The sequence below is a fragment of the Daucus carota genome, chromosome 1 (assembly GCF_001625215.2).
Source record: "Daucus carota subsp. sativus chromosome 1, DH1 v3.0, whole genome shotgun sequence".
Lineage (NCBI taxonomy): Eukaryota > Viridiplantae > Streptophyta > Magnoliopsida > Apiales > Apiaceae > Daucus > Daucus carota.
In genome coordinates, this window is record NC_030381.2 from 48,630,663 (window position 1) to 48,650,262 (window position 19,600).

General features: G+C 34.7%; 2 protein-coding genes and 1 non-coding gene across 7 annotated transcripts; 1 reads left to right on the plus strand and 2 right to left on the minus strand.

Annotated features, from left to right (window-relative positions):
* Positions 1-569: 569 nt before the first annotated feature.
* On the minus strand, positions 570-7,437 carry LOC108204557 (protein MEI2-like 5). 4 transcript variants are annotated; one of them, XM_017374061.2, is made up of 13 exons: positions 7,172-7,437; positions 5,925-5,997; positions 5,692-5,838; positions 5,129-5,598; positions 4,278-4,436; positions 4,080-4,196; positions 3,775-3,926; positions 3,387-3,478; positions 2,358-3,291; positions 2,148-2,232; positions 1,997-2,065; positions 1,456-1,635; positions 570-1,132 (listed from the first exon to the last, which is right to left on the minus strand). In XM_017374061.2, the coding sequence occupies exons 2-13, from the start codon at positions 5,953-5,955 to the stop codon at positions 992-994; spliced, it is 2,577 nt and encodes an 858-aa protein (XP_017229550.1). In that variant the 5' UTR covers positions 5,956-5,997; positions 7,172-7,437; the 3' UTR covers positions 570-991. The 4 variants fall into 4 exon arrangements, with proteins under 4 accessions (XP_017229550.1, XP_063941906.1, XP_063941904.1 ...); XM_064085836.1 differs by having other exon boundaries at positions 5,925-6,000; positions 7,178-7,317; XM_064085834.1 differs by having other exon boundaries at positions 7,178-7,316.
* Positions 7,438-11,570: 4,133 nt separating this feature from the next.
* On the plus strand, positions 11,571-11,644 carry LOC135149988 (small nucleolar RNA U31b). Its single transcript, XR_010288343.1, has one exon. It is a non-coding gene; the product is annotated as a small nucleolar RNA U31b (small nucleolar RNA).
* Positions 11,645-13,779: 2,135 nt separating this feature from the next.
* Positions 13,780-19,163, minus strand: LOC108204526 (uncharacterized). Of its 2 annotated transcripts, XM_017374018.2 has the most exons (4): positions 18,875-19,163; positions 17,150-18,045; positions 16,953-17,051; positions 13,780-14,083 (listed from the first exon to the last, which is right to left on the minus strand). In XM_017374018.2, exons 1-3 carry the CDS (start codon positions 18,966-18,968, stop codon positions 16,959-16,961), a joined length of 1,083 nt encoding a protein of 360 aa, XP_017229507.1. In that variant the 5' UTR covers positions 18,969-19,163; the 3' UTR covers positions 13,780-14,083; positions 16,953-16,958. The 2 variants fall into 2 exon arrangements, with proteins under 2 accessions (XP_017229507.1, XP_063941907.1); XM_064085837.1 differs by lacking the exon at positions 13,780-14,083 and having other exon boundaries at positions 16,696-17,051; positions 18,875-19,086.
* Positions 19,164-19,600: the final 437 nt, after the last annotated feature.

Sequence of the window (19,600 nt, forward strand, 5' to 3'; positions counted from 1 at the left end):
ACAACTCCTGCATGAAATTCTATGCCACAAGCTACCCTGCTTCACCTCCAATAAAGGATGGCCCTGCTTCATCTTGCGGCTCTTGGGGCATTGCAAGTCCAAGTGTTTCAGAAACTGCAAGGCATGTGGCTATGGAGGTCCAGATTTTTCTGCAATGCAACAAGGTTATTATCCTACAATCCACATACCCTCCCTGACCATGATTCATACACCTATCCATAGCTCAAATTTGTCAACATGCTTTGCAACAACTAAAACTGTTTGAAATTTCAAAATTATGAAACCTGAGCAATTATTGAACTTTATATTGACTTGCAGGTTCTGTAGGAAATTGTCACTTTTCAACACCAAGAACCACAGTAAGATAGCTCTTAAAAATAATTTTGAGTCGATTTCTCACTAGTATACTGTGAAAACAGCCTCTCTTCTCCAAGAGATAGAACCAATACCATTTCCATCCTATTATAAAGTTGCAGCTTGCAAAAAGTCCCCAAATCTCAGACAAGGGCTTGCTCAAGTCATATACACTATACAACACATATCACGAACTTCATAATTAAGAAAGGAAGGAAGCAGCGAACAAAATAAACAAGTTCTTTAAATTAGAATATACAAAATACGATTTACAAAAGCCAGTTAAGCCTGTAAAACTCAGCTATAAAACTTGTGAATATCCACAGTTCTAAACGGCCAGTAAGCAAAATTTTTGACTTCCCAATACACCCGCCCAATTATAATTTAAACAAACGTTGAGATCAAATTTATTCTCCAGCTGTTTTGTCAAAACCAGTCATCATCTCAGCATAAATCAAAAGCTCTTGTTTTCTTTTGATTTAGTCGTCATACTTTTCAATGCTCTTCACATATACAAAATCTGCAGCCATTTACTTGCCTCCTAAGCGATACATACATATAGAATATATACGGGACAGCAGCATGCAGCATGTGCCTCTTGGTTCACATGACAACTAGCTGCCACCATGCCTCCTTGTTAGAACTTCTCTACAAAAGAGCTCTCCTCTGCACCATCTTTTGCAGTGCTTCCAGGAGGTTCTCTCGAGTCTGACCCTGGCAATTTTGACCGAGCTATTTGTACATTCAAGCTACCTGAAGTAAGAGGTTCTTCACTAACCTGCACAATAAGGTAACTTTTAGCAGATACAACAGTAGGAGATGGCAGGATGATGCTCATTCTGCATACTACAAGGAATGAAGGAACTACAACGTACTTGTACATTATGCACTAAAAACTGTGGAGAACTAAACTCCAATGAAGACATTCTTTTTCAAAGCGAGTTACAAATTATTTCTAACCTCGCTAGTAAATACAGACACATAGTAGGCCATCTAAGCTGATAAGACATACTGCAACAGCAGAGCAGAAACAAAGCAGAGAGCCAAGAACCATTATCATTAACCTTAGTTATACTTCTAACATAAAAATAAGCGTGTTACCTGATCACCAACCTCTGGGCCCTCTGCGTGAAATAGTATAGGTCGGCAGCGCTTATCTTCATTCATCAAGCTTGAGTTCTGAAAGTGGGTTACAAGGGCTGTCTTACCCTGGATTCGAGCATAAGCCAAAGAAGCAACTTTCTCACTATTAAACTTCTCCCATTTCTTCCCATCAAATGCCTGCAATTATAATTGAACAGAATAATACTTAATCCTTATAAACACTGTATCTATTAGTTGACCATGTGATTTCCAGTGTCCACATTTCTTGATGCATTCACAACTTCTAGCGGGCAAAAATCCTTTTATAGATAAAATAAGATAGGAAGTAAAATTGACCATATACTGGCCCTACTAAGACATTGGCACACTGCTTTAGTTTCTTACGAGCACTATAATGGAATATTGCATGTATTCAGCATATCAAACTAACAACAAAGCGCTACCCAGTCAAGTTAAATCTACTAGTACCTCAACCATAATAAATTATACATAAAAAAATGTCCTCGATATAAACAAGTCAAAAAACATAACTACTAACCTGATAGAATGGGATAATATGCATTGGAGAAAGCATGTTGATAAAGGCATAGCCAACATTGCATTTGTTCTGTACATGCAATGAAGCTTAATGTGAACTAAAGTTTTAGCAAGAATGACGAGCTTATAACAAAGGATTAATTAAATCTTACCTTAAAATCAATGGGCAGATAGAGAAAATCATAAGTACCCTTGTGATTTTCATCGATCGCAGCCAGCAACATCTTTGAGGTGTACCTGATGTATAAAATGAGTAAATGGTGATGTTAATACTCTATGTACTCATTTGTCAAAAGTAAACATATCCCATATACTCCACAAATCTTGTATCAATTAACTTAGTATAGGTATAAGATTCTTACTTATTAGGAATGTTTTTAATCATTAAAGTTGTCCTAGTATCCTCCCCACTACGAATCTTTTCAAGGTCAAGCTGAAACTGCTTCTTATTGTCCATTTGGGTTGCATTTTGCTCTGCACGTCGACTCCTTCCACGTTCTGTCAGAACCTCCATGTTGATCGGTGATAGTCCTGGAAAATGCCCATTTCCATGGAACATAGGATTTGACCTTGCAGAAGATATCATGCTGAAATTTTGGGTACCATTTTCTGGGATAAAGGTATTTCCAGAACTACGAGGACCCACAAAACTTTTGCCAGTGTGGCTCAAACCCATGCCTCCAAAAGCTGGAGGACTCATGAATAACATGTCCGATGACTCCTTGTAGTGACTAAATTGCCTTTCAAAAGGAAGACCCGATGGAGCTGATCCAACATGATGATGATGAGAGGGCTGAGACGAGCCAATGTTAGAACCATGGTGGGCAGTATATGTAAAGCCATGATACTGTCCATTGGAATTGAATGGTTGCTTTACTGGTGGTGGACGCCACATAGATGAATTAGACTGCTCTGGTTTAAGGTTAGGACTTCCCCAGAGAAACTGTGGACCGGATAATGTTTCAATACCAGACCCATTTGAAGTTGAAACACCAAAAGAAGATGATATGGCAGAAAACTGATTCATTTTTGGCTCTGGAAGTGAATGTGACTGCTGAAAGCCAACTCCAGAATTTAGATTCCCATTAATATAAGTATGATCACCTTGACTACCTCGTCCAATATCCTTGCCAATTGGTGCAATCTTTCCAGGGTTTGATAACTGAGGATGCAGAAGGGAAGCTAATCCAGGTAAACCATTCCCGATGACAGGGCTCATTGACCCGAGAACAGGTGATCTGCTAACAGGCTGCAGAGAACTGTGTTCAACAGGGCTGCCATACTGGGACCAGTTACCTGATAGACATGAAATTTAAAACATCTGGTAAATATTTTGCATCTATAGATGAGAAGGGCTACAAAGTTGTTATGATGGAAAATATAGGCATCACCTGGTGGAGAGTGAGCTATTGAGGCGCCCACTTGAAGTCGAAAACTCCTGGAATCGTCTTGTTCAATGTCTTGTCCAAGTTGCAACATGAGGCTAGGGAAAAAAGTACAGCTAACAAATTTCATAATCCATTTATTTCCGCTTTTCCCAAGGTGTCAGATAAACAGGAAAAAATGCAGAAATTAAACTGAACTTTAAGATGATTCCAACTGTGACAAGTATTAAATTAAAGAAAACTACGGATTCGGCCATGAAAACAGACGGGACAAGTATAGCACAGTCGATATTTGTGCATGTGAGACACCTAGAATCTAAACTTTAAGAGTGCAAGATTGCAATAACGATATGTTAACATCTAATGCATAACAGGATTTGACAGTTATACTCACTTTCGACGGGCTCCCCCAGGACGACTTGGCTCAAGCTTAATACGCTTCCCAGCTATATCACTCCTGTTAAGGGATTTAAGTGCTGCTTCAGAGGCTCTGACATCGTAATACTCAACGAACTTATGATGCCTCTTATGCGGTGTTTCTCTTATCTGTTATTCATATGCAAAACAAAACTGATTTTAGGTAATGATCAGAAACCAAAGAAGATTGTTATTTAAACTTTATAGTTGCAGTCTTGCAGACCACAATTCAAGGGATTTCATGTAGCATGATGTAAACAAGAAGAAGGGAAATCTGATGACCTCTTTAACTTCACCATAGGCCCCAAAAATTTGAAGAAGGTCATCGTTTGAAACTGATGGGTCAAGATTAAAAACTACTAAAGTCCCTTGATTAATATCCTTGTCCGAAGGGTTATCCTGGTGGGTGAGTTCAAACATGAGTCAGAATTGAATTCATGGTATAGCAAATTTCTGAGGAGAAACATAATATCTTTGAACCTTTGGAATTGAGAAGTGGATGTCAAGCTTCCTTCGCCGTAGTGGCTTGTTTTGCAATGCACGCATAGCAGTACGAGCAGCACGAATATCATAGTACGATATCATGACGAAGCCCCTGTGCTTGCAGGCAGTGTACAAAGTCCTTATATCTCCATATTGCTGAGATTGCAGGTGAGTAGTTCAGTCAGAAACAAGTTCTTACAGGATAAAGGAAATAATTACATGCTAAAAATTATAAAAACAAGGAATATTGGGTAATAATCCGTATATGTCCTAGTGTCCTGCCATAGTATTACAAAAAATATATCAAACTTCACTGTTACTACCATTAATCAAGTCTAGCTGTTTCCAGAAACATCCTCAGTTTAGAATAAACAAAATACATAATATAAGAGGAACCACCTCTTGTTATTTAAACCCATGTTAATTAAATTTATTACATATCTCTACTCAAACTAAAGCACAACCAAAAAAATACAGAAAATGCTTGTTAGGATTCGAATTGCAATCAGCATACTGCAAGGCAACCACCTTATCTGTAGGGGCCAAGATTATAATTATTCGAAGACATAAAAAATGTCTACATAGTTATGGGGAAAATGTTCCCATCTAGATCTGTCCCAGCAGAAAACTATGCTACGGAAGCTCCTATCAACATGGGTAGCAGGGTGGCACATATTATATAGGATAGTAATCAATTTCAACTTGAGGAGAAACAAACTGTGATTGACCGACTTTAGCAAGATGGACGGACTATAAGATAATCATCAAACTCTACTATGACACTTTTTTAAAGTTTTAAAAATACTGTAATATTCTAGTCGCTTTATAAACACCTGCTAGGGGATTACCTCAAACATTGTTCTGAGCTCTGAATCTTCAACATTACTATTTATGTTGCGAACAAAGAGTGTTCTAGACGGGTGTTCCCCATATGGATGCTCACCAGCAACAGCTCCTACACCATTTGGAAGACTGTATTGGGCCACTCCAGCGCCAGGAAAACTATCAGATAAATTAAAATTTGACACTCCCAGTCTCAGATTATCCAGTGCATCAGATTCCAATTCTAAACCTCCTCCACTTCCAAAAAGATCATATTCCTCCAGTTCATCCATAAAATTAGGCAAGCCAGGTCGGTCAAAACCCTCCACTATACCAGCTAAAAGCTCATCTTCATCACCAGGAAGCAAGCTACCTATTGCGTGAGCTTCAACATCTTTAAGCATATCAATTGCATCCCCATCGGTGTAAACTTCATTCAAGGTTGAAGATAAATCATCAACAGGTCGAAAACCATCTTCGGCATCATGCAACTTCACTGCATGAGCATCATACATAATATATTAATGGAAACTAAATATATGTAATAATGACTCTGGAAAAGAACTCATAATCATTAACATGAGCATACACTTTCCATGCGGAAGGACCGGTAATGAACTTGAGAAAAGAGAGGCATCACTCAAGACATTATGGGCATCAGATCTTGGTGCGAATCCTGGTGGTCCACGGTCACCTTCCCTTTTAGATAGCTTGATTGACTTAATCTCTGACGGACCTGCCAGCATAATTTAATATTCATTAAAGAAAGTCTACACATTTAATAAGTGTTTGAAGTCAGACTACTGAGGATTGAATAATTACCAGAAAAGGACTGGCCCGACGAATGTTGCATTGCAGCAGCTTTTGGTCAATGACAAAAGAGGAGAAACAAAATCTGCTACGCGTCAAAAAAAAAAGGTCACGATATGGATTGTTTTGTTAATATTCACATGCAAATGACGAAAGGCATGCGAGAGTCTAATATAATGTTAAAAGGTTAAAGCATATGGGAAACATTAATATGAAAAAAAATTTGATGGCATATACATAACTTTGCTGGAAGGGTCTTTTACAAAAATGAAAATCAAACATAGTCTCTTGAATTCTTGCTTCAAGAGAAGTTATCAAGAATATTTTTTTCTTATGCCAGGTAAACACCCAATTATCAAGTAATGTTAGGTACCAAGTACCAACGTATAAGCTCTATATTTGTTATACTGCTCAAGCTAACTATCCAAGTGGAACATATTGAATTTCATGTGTACGTAAGAAACAAAAAAGAAAAATATTTTTAAACTCATTAAAATAATGGCTCGGCTTACACAAATTTTCTAAAATCCCAACTTTGGAAAAAAAAAAAATCGAAGATACACTATACCTCTCTTGTAAAAACAAGAAAATTTTATCCATCTTTGACTGGTCTTACTCTTGTAGTTCTGTTACCAACCTACTCCAATCATGTATATGGTATAATACAAATTAAATCTTACACCAACAGAAGTACAAACATCGCATAAACCGACACCAGAATTTTTCTGTAACCTAAAAAACCCTAAACAAGGATTTGAGTAAGATAAATTTGTTTCAAGGACAAAACGATAATATGCAGCCAAAACAAACTATCCCACTGCAAAACATATATATTACTCGAATCAAGGAGTGAAACTCATCATAAAACATGTCATACAAGGATCAAATCCAAAACTTCACAAAATCTATCACAATCAAAGATATAAACTAAACTGATTCATCAAGAGTACAATTTTTTTTATTTTGCAAAAACCATGTAATTAAATCCTCAGGATAACTTCCAATAAACATCATAACACCACCACAAAACAAACAACTAAAATCAAATCATACTAAACCCCCAATTACACATACCAATCATTACCACACAAACAAAAAATATAAATAAAATCAAACCTTTACATAAAATTCAAACCCTATCAAACAGAACAAGGTCAAATTCCACAACCCAAAAGCCCAAATTCAACAAAAACACATATATGCATGCAGAAAACACAAAATTAACAAAAGGGCAAGAAGAATAGCAATAATGGTCAAACCTTTACCAAGTTCTCGAACACCCCAGTTGCCAAAAAGTGTTGAACTATAAAATTGAGCAGATTAAAAACCCAAAAATCAAATCTTTACACCAACAAGACCCATGATCGGAGGAAAAGTGTAGAGAGAGAATTGGTTGTGTTTGTGTTGCTATTCTTTCTTCCACTCAATAACTATTTTACTTTAGTTTCTCTCTCCAAAACCACAGACATATAGACACAAGAGATGTGTGTATATATTACAGTGCAGTAAAAATACTAGATTGTAAATAGATACTGGGGAGAGAAAGCTGATTGGATTTCAGACGCAAGAGAGAGAATAAAAGTACAGATGGATAATGATTGATATTTAAGGGAAAGGTGGGGTGTTTTTCACTTTCTTTTTATATTTTTGGGTTCTATTTTGTAATGTTGATCGGATAAGATTAAGGGGCCGTTTGGCCAAGCTTAAAAAAAGTGATTTTGTCCTTAAAATAAAGAAGTGGAGTAGAAGTGAGAAGTAAAAAAGTTAATAAAGGGGCCGTTTGGGTTAGCTTAAAAGAAGTGACTTCTTGCTTATAGTAAAGAAGTGGAGTAGAAGTGAGAAGTAAAGAAGTTAATAAAGTGTTTGGAAAAGAAGCAGAAGCTGTGAGAAAGAAGCTAGCATTCTCAGCTTTTTAAAAGTGCTTCTACTTCTGTACACAAACGGGTCAAGAGAAGCAGAAGCCAGAAGCAGCTTCTGCTTCTCTCAACCAAACAGCCCCAAAGTGTTTGGAAAAGAAGCAGAAGCCGTGAGAGAGAAGCTAGCATTCTCAGCTTCTTAAAAGTGCTTCTACTTCTTTACACAAACGGGTCATGAAAAGCAGAAGCCAGAAGCAGAATTTGATTTTCATTCCCAAACAGGCCCTAAATCTTGAACTATGATCTGACGTGTTAAATATTGTTGCACGAGGGTAGATTATTGTTAATTAATTACCAGTTCCGCAAAGATAATATGGCGAAAGTGCCATGATTTGCTGAATTTTAAATTCGAATAGGATATAGTGTAATGACTTTGAACAGCAAAAAAGAAATTTAGATACAACGTTTTGAGTTTCGACACATTTTTTAAGTATTTTGATGAGATATTTAACAATAATAAATTTTAAAAAAATGAATAAAAATATATTCAAAATTTTAATTCACAATAAAAATTTATTAAAATTTATTATTATTATTATTTGGTCAATCCAACTAAAAATAACGTCACATAAAAAAGGAAGTTTATATATGTGTAAAAGGTAATTATTTACCGATATAGTAATAATTATACTATAATAATTTTAGAGAAAATGGGGGTGTATTCGATTGGGATTTTAATGCATTGTTTTTAGTCTATGGATTTTAATGGATTGTATGGGATTTTGATTTTGTGCGGATTCTTGATGAAATGTCGCAGAGTTGATAGGATTTAGGTACAATACTTCAAAATCTCATTGAATTTGGTGGGATTTCAAAAAACTTAAAATACACTGAAGAATGCCACAAAATCCATCATTTTATGAAATGAAAAAAAATCCATCAGCATTTGAATACCATCAGATTTTAATGGATTTTAAACAATCCCAATTGAATACCATCGGATTTTAAAGCATAATTTAAAATCCCAATTGAATACCACCAGATTTTGTAGCATAATTTAAAATCCCAATTGAATACCTCAAGATTTTAATGGATTTCAAACAATCCCAATCGAATACCCTCGGATTTGATGAATGCAAAAAAATGCTTTAAAATCCCAATCCAATACACCCCTCTTAATCTCTCCGTTCTTTTTAGTTGTCACAATTCTATTTTTGTTGGTCAAATTGACTAAGTTTTGACCAAAGATTATAAGTCACTCATTCATTATTTTAAAAAACTGAAAATTACATCTTAAAGTAGATTAAAATTTATTTCCGATGACATAATTTATTAATTTTGTCAATTGATAAAATATTAATAAATTTCAGTCAAACTTCACTTAATTTGAAAACTAAAAAGGTAATGAGCCAATAGGTAGTACTACCGTGCACATGGCCGGATGAGAGCATCACAGACTTGCTCTACTTAATTCTTCTTGTAGTCATCATCGCACTCCAAAGTCTCCAACACATAGATTTAATTGTCGCAATAAAATTTACTCCGATGTTTTTAATATAGATGCGCACGTTTCTATTAGAATTTTCATATGATTTGATAGAGTTACTAATAGCAGTAGAGCGAAAAAACAGGGATAACATTTAATGTATAGATAAGATGCATCACGCTTGCATTACCTGGCTTGGATGTGTTCTTCGAAATGCTGTATTTATGACCTGTATTTACGCACAATATTTACCGATAATATTTCAAAATTTCATAAATTTTGGTTCAATTTTAGAAAACTTAAAATAAATTTCTGTCAAAAAAAATAAAAAAATTAGATAATGTCACAAAATACATCGTTTTATCAAATCCAAAAAAATCTATCATCATTTGAATATTATCAGATTTTAATGAATTTTAAACAGTCTCAATTGAATGCTCTCCTTGAAATCTCAATCAAATACACACCTTTTATTAGACCCTCAATTGAATGCCCTCTTTGAAATCTCAATCAAATACACACCCTTTATTAGACTTTCTAGAAAATCACTTCAAAAAAAAAAAAGAACCATTAAACATTCTCAAAATTTGTAAATTTGTTGTAAAATAAATTTCATTGAGTTCGTGTGTGAATTAACAGTGAACTTTTATTCAGGCTTATTAGTCGAAAATAATTTTGAACTTTGATAAAATTAAAAAGGAGTGTCTTGTTCATTGAAAAAATCGTGAACAGACCCGATCTAACAGCACATTATCACAACTGTGAAAAACTGTGACTATAGATAATATTTATGATTAATTTTTTGCAGTGCAGCAAAAAAGTCTTGGCATAAGATAGAGTAAGGATTTATTGACTTGGATCGCAAGTAATTTATTTAAGATACATTTTTGTGAAAAGTAAGTCGGAAAAGGTGGACGATTGATACCTTAGATATAATATTTTATTAAGTTACCGAGCATTACGTCTCAGCGAATATAATTTTACAACACGTTACGTTAAGCTCATAATATAATAATATCATGCATCCATCAAACTAATACTACAAACATAGTTGATCCTTGCACAACATATCTTTTTCTTTTACGGAAGATGCATACAATCGTGATTTAATTAGAGTACAGTTAAACCTCGATTAAGTAATATCTGATAAAATAATAACCTCGTTTAAATAATAAATTTTGTCGATCCCAACTTGGGCCAATATCGTAAAGTAATATTTTCGCTAAAAGCATAAGATAATAAAAATTTAGGAATTCATTAAACGCCCAGATAATATGTAAATGTAATAATTCATGAATTATATATATATATATATATATATATATATAATATATAATGTATATGAATTCAAAATTTAGTCCTTTTTAAAATATGAATCTATGATAACTTGTTTTTTCTTTCCACCAAAACAAAAATTAACCTCATCTTTGACTTTATGTAAAGGATAAATAACTCTGGTATATTTTGCTCATGTTGTAACATGTATACTCTATCTAGTGCATGCATGAATTTAGTTTTCACGTATGATTAATTATTAAAAAATTAATTTTAAATCAAAAACATTGAATTCGGCTGATTCTTGTTTTTAAAAATAATGAATTATAATTTATAAACATATAGAAATTTGGTAAAATAATAAAATAGTACTTTATCGATAAATTAATAAAATATTATTATATCAATAAAATAATAAATTCGGTAAAGTAATATTTTTTACCGGTCCGAGGGGTATTACTTTAAAGAGGTTTAACTGTATTTATGGTTACTCCTGATCGTTCTTCCTAGATCGTTTCTCACAAAAATAATTAGATAAATGATTTTCGTAAAATTAGTACCTCGAATAAGATGATAATTTCGACACGATTCTCTGTGCTTCCTCTTCTGTGTATTTTATTTAAGAAAAAATTGAAAATAGAATTAGAGGAGAGCAAGTAAAATTGAAGGGAAGTGAACATTATATTAAAAAAATATAATCCCCCAGCGGTCTTTTCCAAACCTTTTACTTTCAAATTGGACCAAAACTAAATAGATCCAACAGATCTCCCGGTGAAGTGGGTAGGCCCAAAATTACCTTGCCCGATAATTAGGAAAACCTCACACTGTGTTCATCAAGCTTTGGCAACTAAAGTGTAGAAGGGGCGTGCAGGAGAGAGTCTCTGATTTTAAGGGATATACATGCTTCATACATGTGCAATTATGTGTAATGTCTATTGGTTGTTAAGATTACCAATATAAATTAGTTAGTTTTATTTGTGTATAATTGTGAATTATCTTATAAATATCCACCCATTTGTGTTAGTTTGTTAGTATAGTGAGGAAGATGATGATGTTTTATCGGTCTTATGTGCATTTCTTAATGCAATATGGGGATTGATTTATTTATCTGATTCCTCTTATGTAATCCTTTTCGTGTGTGTTCTAATTTAATTTGTTTCTTGATAGATGCATGATTTTAGATGGATATTCATGAGCTTCTTTGATACCAGGATAGCTATATGATAAACTTTGTCGATGTTGTTTCCCTTTCATTAGCTCTAATCGAAAATTGAGTTCGCATAAAAGGGAGTACCCTTTATCTCTACTATTTGATTTGTAAGTAAGCCTTTGTATGTGTAGCTTCGTTTTGTCATCCTCGTGATTATGAGGAACCAACTAGATATTATTGATTGCAAATTTTTTTTAGCATTTGTTGTGCTGCATGATTTCCTCTAAAATTTTATCTGCAGAGCCAGATAGTTGCGGATGTGATGGGTTTGCATTAGTGAAACTGAAAACTATTAAGTAAATTAGTTGCCTGTAACTTTTGGTGCTCGGCATTAAAGGTTTTTTTTGAAATGGATTCGATTTTGAAATGGGTATTTTGGACCGGGTGTTGGTTGGGTTTGTGCAGGAAGCAAACACTTTTGGTTTTGGTTACCAATTAGTATATATAACACAGTTTAGATAAATTGCCATCTCACAGGTGATATGATATTAGATAGGGGCTGATCGGCAACGTCGTATTAGAGTGGTTGAGTTTGGGTCCTTGGGGTATACGGTGGGTTAGGCCTTACAGTTTTTTCATATACACTAGTGTATCTTTATGTGTGTTTGTTTATATCTATATCACTCCCTGTGTTTGTCATGCACTAAGCGGGGGGCCTTTACTAAAACAACCTACTTACTCTTTTAGAGTAGGGGAATGGTCTGGGTGCATCTTACCCTCCCAGACCATGCTCTAAGCTGTATATATTGGGTATGTAGGCAGCAGAAGCTTTGGAATTTCGAAAAGAAATATTAATCACAAGGCTGCTACTCTGGCAATTTCACTAGAGGCTATGTCAAATCGGCGAAAACTAGTGATAGAGCATAAAAGGCAGCATCTGCAGATACCTCTCTTGAAGGTGCACAAAGTGCTTAGAAACATGAGGAAAGAAGCTCACACAATATGTAAGCAAGTTGTTGCTGTTGAAACTGAATATTGCATAATAGGGATCTTCAGAACCCTGAAATGCAGATATCTAGACGAATCGGAAGTGGAACAACTGAAGTTATTGTTCTTGTTAAGTTCCATAAACCATGGAAGTTTATCTGAATTAAACCGAGCCTGCGTATATGAGTTACTCCGAGTTGGATAGTAAAAAACTTGGAAGTCATGATACTTGTATAGAATGACTGGTTGAGCAACATATGGTATGCTGGAGGAGTTCAGAACCCACATGGAATTCTTCTAGACCACCAATTTTGGACTGATCTTCTATCCATTCAGACACTGCAATTCCACTGCAGGCTTTTCGCCACACAGGGGAGATAGATCTCAGTTCAAGATGTCAGTTCTCAGAACTTTCTTGAGTAAGTTCCTTGAGGACTTTTCACTCTTCACAGGAAAAGGCCAATGTTGTGATGAATATCTGGGTATATGTAGACACAAGTCTGTCCGCAAAGGCTGGCATGTGCACAGTTCTACATTTTCGAGCACAGCTATCCCTTAACCAGATCACCTAGGGTCGTTTTTATATTTGGAATTCATGACAGGGCAGGGCAGTCTAAGTTGCGAATTGTAATGATATTTTTTAATATTCCCTTTTAAGAACTCTGTAGTACCATTGCTCTTCTATGGCTAACTTCAACTGTGTGGTCTGTGTACAAAAAGATTCAATTGCAACAAATACTTAGATTAGCTTAGGCATGCACTGCATCAGCTAAAAGATTTTAAAGCTACAGGGAACCAACTCAATTAACCTGAAATTTCTGCAAACTTGATAATATTTTAACAAATATTACTATTTTCATTTCAGCCGGATAGTTCAAGATTAAGGTGCTTATTTTGCTACCAATAAATTACTCATTTGAATCTCTGAACCAGCCTCGGATGAGGATTGCTGATGGCTGCCGGAGAACTTGTCAAATTAATCTCACAAGTAAACATTCCAACCTTGTAGTAGTCTACTAATAAAAAGGTCTACTACTTGACAAAGATTGGGTACCAACAACAAAATGACAGAAACATTGAGAACTTGCTTCGGATCCGGATCAAGTTGCAAACTAGTAAAAAAGTTATGTCTACTGATCAGAAGCGTGGACACGATACACAGCATCACATATAAGTAAACATATTCAGTTGATCATTTGCCAATCAATCACAAGTATTGGGTTATGTTGATTATTTGCCAATCAATCACAAGTATAACTAAAATGGGTATTTAAACCGTCTACTGAAATAACACTACCATTCCTCATATTTTAATTAGTTCACAAGAGATACCATTCCTCATATTTTAATTAATTCACAAGAGATATGCTCGTTGCTTCATATGCTTCCTCACCCCCAGTTGAAACTCCTGGTGAATCTGCAGAAAAGGTAACAGCAAAGGGTTTTAAACTTTGAACTTTATAAGTCTTAACAATCACATTTCATAATAACATGTGCAACAAGACATCATTACAGAATATAATCCCAATAATAAGGATATGTTTTTGGTTCGGAAGGTTAATTTAAAATTATTAATATTTTGGATTTCTTAATACTGATATTTTGGTGCTCTGCTTTAAAAATTCCTGCCCCAACTATAAGTTAGTTCACTCTAATAACTTATATACATTGGGATGACTTTAAAATAACAAGAATAAAACATGACTTTAATCAATATCATATAAATAGATAAATAAATAATCAACAAGCAAGTCCTCCAAACTTTATTCTTCACTAGTTGTAGGAGTCACTGATTTAGTGATTGATGACCATTGTTTTTAAACATTAAGGTTGATCCAAATACATGACTATTAGTATGACAACTTCTAATTCCCAACTACTCACTGAAGTCTTTACTAAATATGCATATCTTGTGATATATGATCATGAAAATGGTAGTTGGTGTAATCATGAGGTAGGGATGGTATTAATTTGATGATACGCATATTATACGCAGAAGTAGAAAAAATGGGTTGGCAAGTCGTACCATGTCTGGTTCGGAAGAAAAATGGCCCCACATCTCACAAAATGGAGAAGTAATGTACATAATAACAAATTTAGGAAAGATGGCCCCAAACACCAGTTATTGACGAAGAAAACGCTAGATCGTGTAGCGTTTTGTTGTTTTAACCTCAACAAAAAGCGTTCTGTTCTTTTTAACCCTAACAGAATGATACATTTTCTTAACCCTAACCAAACGCTAGACGATGTAGCGTTTTGTATGAATATCCTAAACGCTACACGATACAACGTTAATAAATAATATTTAGGGCTATTTTTTCGGATCGTGATATGGGCATTAATAATGGATGTGGTGATCATGGGGGCCAACACCCGGTTTGAAACCGTCATTGACAAAAAAAAATTCACAAGTTGTTGTACATGTTCGGATAATAACTAAGAACTAATACCATCCACCATTTACTCAAATATTAGATAGGTATCATAACATCCCTCAGTTAGTCCTCTTTCTGTCACACTTTTCAGTCCTCTTTCTGTCACACTCATTTCTATACGTATTTTTTTCACTACTCAGCACACACTTTAATACTCTTACAAAGCATAGTTCTATAACTTATTTTTAAAATTTTCTGTTTCTGAATAAAAAATTAAACCTATAAAGTATAGTTCTATAATTTATTTTTAAAATTTTCTATTTCTGAATAAAAATTTAAATGTTAAATTTTTATTCAAAAAAAGAAAATCTTAAAAAAAGTATAGAACTATACTATACAGGAGCATTAAAGTGCGTGCCGCGTCCCCGTCCTCGAATGTATACAATTTAGGGGGATGAAGGGAGTAATACTTTATTGAATATACATAGATAAAATCGTTAGATAGAGAAAGAACACGACAGCCTTGTTGGCACAAGGCAGAGGATTACTGGAAATCCGTAAGGGTGTTTGACAACTGCAGCAGATATAAGCATCAGATTTTAAGTTTCAATGATGTCAGGATTCTTGATATGGATCTTAAGTCTAACACAGTTGCAGAGACATGTTGTGTAAGTAGCAATTTAGTACAAAGTTAAGAGTGTACACTCCAACAATGCTCTCTATATCTCTTCTCTATTTCATATTTTATTCATATTGGGCTCCACTATATTGGGAAACAAAACAAAAAGAGAGGGAAAGATGGAGGTGAATTGGAGGGAAGGATTTTTTTATTGTGAAAAAATAAGTTAGGAGCCATGTGGTGGCTCTTAACTTTGAGGAGAGAGGAGAGAGAAACAAGAGGCTCTTAGTGATTTAAGAGCCACTTAAGAGTCTCTTGGAGCAACATTTTGCCTCTCCCTCCTCAAATCTCAAGTTAGGAGCCTAAATGAAGAGTCTCTTGGAGATGTTCTAATGCACCTCAGTTTGTACAAAGCAACCACTTGGTGGCTGTACTTCTAAACATACAATATAGTGACTGCAATTCCTGAGCTTATTATTTTAGTGGCTACTGTCAAGTCCCACTTACACGACTAAAGGAGAAAGCAATAAAATCTAAACATCAGGGTTATATTAGACAAACAAGTTGGGCAATATATACACCACAAATCTTCAAGACTCACTTATTTAGTCTTATATTCTCTTGAGTATACTCATCTTGTTATTATGCCAAAATACAGCGTATTTCTAATCAACCACGGACTGGTCACTGGTCTATGTGAAGAGCGGAGATGATTTAAGTTTGTCCATGCAATCTCTAAGGTTAGGTGTCTTTTCCTGAATTTATTAATTTTATCGAGATTCTAGGTTAGATTTTCAACCGATGTACTGGCTATTCAATACTGGAAGATATATAAACTACTTTTATCTTGACTATGAAGAGTTTGACTATATTAAGCAGGATATGATCTATGAAATATTTTGAGTCGATGCTTCAACTCAATTATACAAACAAGGAAAATAAGAGAAAACAATTAAATTCAGAAAGATTTTTCAATACATACCATCATCCCTATAACTTCGTAATTCTAAACCAAGCTGTCAATCGTTAAAATGAATAAAAAGAAAGTTATGACGCCATTAGAGGAGATGTGCTTATTATTTAATTGCTATAGGTAAAGCTTTATCCTAGATATCCTAGGATTGGTATGATACAAAATTAATAACCAAGACCATGTGAAAGATATAAAACTATCTGTATAAACTAAAGATTTCTTCACAAACATGCAGATGAGAAGCTACATGCAGGTGAAGATAATCTTAAAATATGGAGATAAAAAATAAAATCACGTATAATCATATAAAGCCACTCACCGCTAATCATTTATCAGAGCTTGTAAATAGCTCAAAGATTCCACAACAACTCTTCAAGGATGTTTTTTGCATTGTTTGTGGAGCTGAGGCTACAAGAGCCTGCAAGATATTCAAGATAACAAATATAAGCCTTCATCTATCCAAATATTAATTTAACTTTAGAGCATATCCAAAAACAAGAACCCAAAAGCCATTACCTTGCTCTCCGAACATTCAGGACTATCAGAAGCTTTGATGTGACCTGCATCTTTACTAGCATGGACAGTGGGAGCATCAACGGATACCCGCAGTTTAGCATCCTTGCCTTCCACAACAAAATTACTCACATTAGCAGGAACTGCTGGTTTTTCTTCTGTCCTTATGACCTCTTTATCATCATCTTTCCTTAATACCAAATCCATCAGAACCGGCGAAATTCCAGTACTGTTATTAGAGCTAGGTATATTTTTATCAGCATTTTCTCGACCTTCCAGTATAAAACCCACTTCTTGAACTTCTAGTAAATTATCCACAGGTTTTGCAGGATAGTCACCAATAGGACTTTTGTCTATTTGAACTACCTCTTTTATCATTGAAGACTTATTTGGAATTTTGACACAGGCAGGTTCACGTACTGCATCACTGTGTTCTTCAGCTGAAATGGTGGTACCAACTTGGTTTGCTGCTTCCCACAAAGCATCAACAGCATGTCCAGCTTCAACCACTTCCCTCTTATTCTCAACACGAGAATCATCATCTGAACAGCTATGGCTACTATCGTCGCTACTTCCAGAGCTCCCTGACAATGACCCCCCAGTGTGCACTTCTTTGGATTCAATACTTCCATCCCTGCTTCCATAGTCTTCCTCCGACTTCAATTCCCAATCAATCTGAATAATATTTTCTTCTGTAGCAACATTATCTCCAGAACCAACTCCTACTTCCTGAGAACTTTGCTCTGAAACAGCCAACTGATCAGACGAACCACCTGCTCTTTTCTCTACGTCTTTGTGATCGCCCTCTGCAAGTGGATGCTCAGAGTCACAATGTTCCTGAGATGCAGGAGAGCCAGTATCACTCCCTTTGTCATCGTAATGTTGCACATCATCACTCCCTAGCATAGATTTGTCCATTCACAATAAATCAATCAAAAATCAAACCAAAGAAAACAAATTAACATACCCCGTCAGAAAAATCAGATCCTTGGGCTCATTATGAATCAAACATACCTTAATCATAGATTTAATAACTTCACAAAAACAAATTTAGACTTTTACGAAAATATCAACACACATACTCAAATTAGACTATAGTATAAAAAAAACAATAACTACTTGTAACTTCCAAAACACACACACAAACAGGCCCGGCCCGGAGGGAAGGCAAGCAAGGCGACCGCCCAGGGGCCATGCTTTTAGAGGACCCAAAATTTAACCATATATAATATAAATTAAGGTTTAAACAGATTTTGTCCAATTACTCACGAATCCGTTTGTTATTATATACTACTATATTGCTTTCAAATTTCACACAATTAGGCCCATGACATTTTGAGCTAATCTACTTCTCAAAATTCAAAAATTGAAAGGCTACTGTGTAGGTTTCTTACCTTAATTTCATTATAATTTATGTATTACCGTATTTAGTTAAATTTGAATTCAGTACCATAAATATTTTATAAGAAATTCTTTTTGGAGGCCCAAAAATTTTAATTTCACCCCTAGGCCCTCATACGGTATGGAAAGGCCCTGCACACAAACTACTAGTGCAACTTAAGTGAATCATGTAACTAATCAAATTCAAACAATAATTTATGGGGTCCAACAAATTGATTAAAATCACCACAACCTCAATTAAAGTCGGATCACAAAAATCTTGATTAAAAAACAAATGGGTATACACAAATTAGCATAAACAACCAATCAAAAAATAAAAAAAGACACCTTGAGATTGAACTGAAGAGTTGGGGTTGCTTGATGATGCCTGCAGACTTTTCTTCTTCTTAGCAATTTTTCTCTTCTTTGCACCAGAAGGCATGTTGAAATTTTAATACAATTAGATGATAAAAATCAAGAATTTGGGGTATGTATAGTATATATGAATGATGGGGTGTCTGCAAGTTAAGAAAAGAGTGAGTTAATTTGTTTGAAAATGAATGGGGGGAGTCAAGTTTAAAAGGGTATACGTGTGTAATAGAGAGAAGAGAGTGTGTAAGAAAAAGACACGCAGAGACGAGATTTACGTGTGTCATGTGTGTGCGTTATTAGGCGGTGAAACGTCGTTGCTTTCTCTTGCCAACGCGTATCGTATCTTTTATCCTCTTTATTTTCTGAGTTTTTCTCTTTAAAAATATCATAATTACAAAAATTATAAAAAATACGGTGCAGCTGATTTCAACTAACTGTCCAATCATTCGACTGTATTTTTGAGAATATAGAACATTTTTATAAATTTCCCTTTTTTTACTTTATTTTCTTTTTATCTGAAGAAAGTTATATTTCCTGAATTATCATTCAAAATAATGTTCTAATCAGCTATAATTATATTTTTTTTGTATATTAAAAAAATCTCGTGGGAATATTGTTAGAGTTTCGTCCATGTTCGCTCAACTTGGTGACTTAAGTACGAAAAAAGCATTCAAAAATTAATTTTCAATTGATTTGAAAATT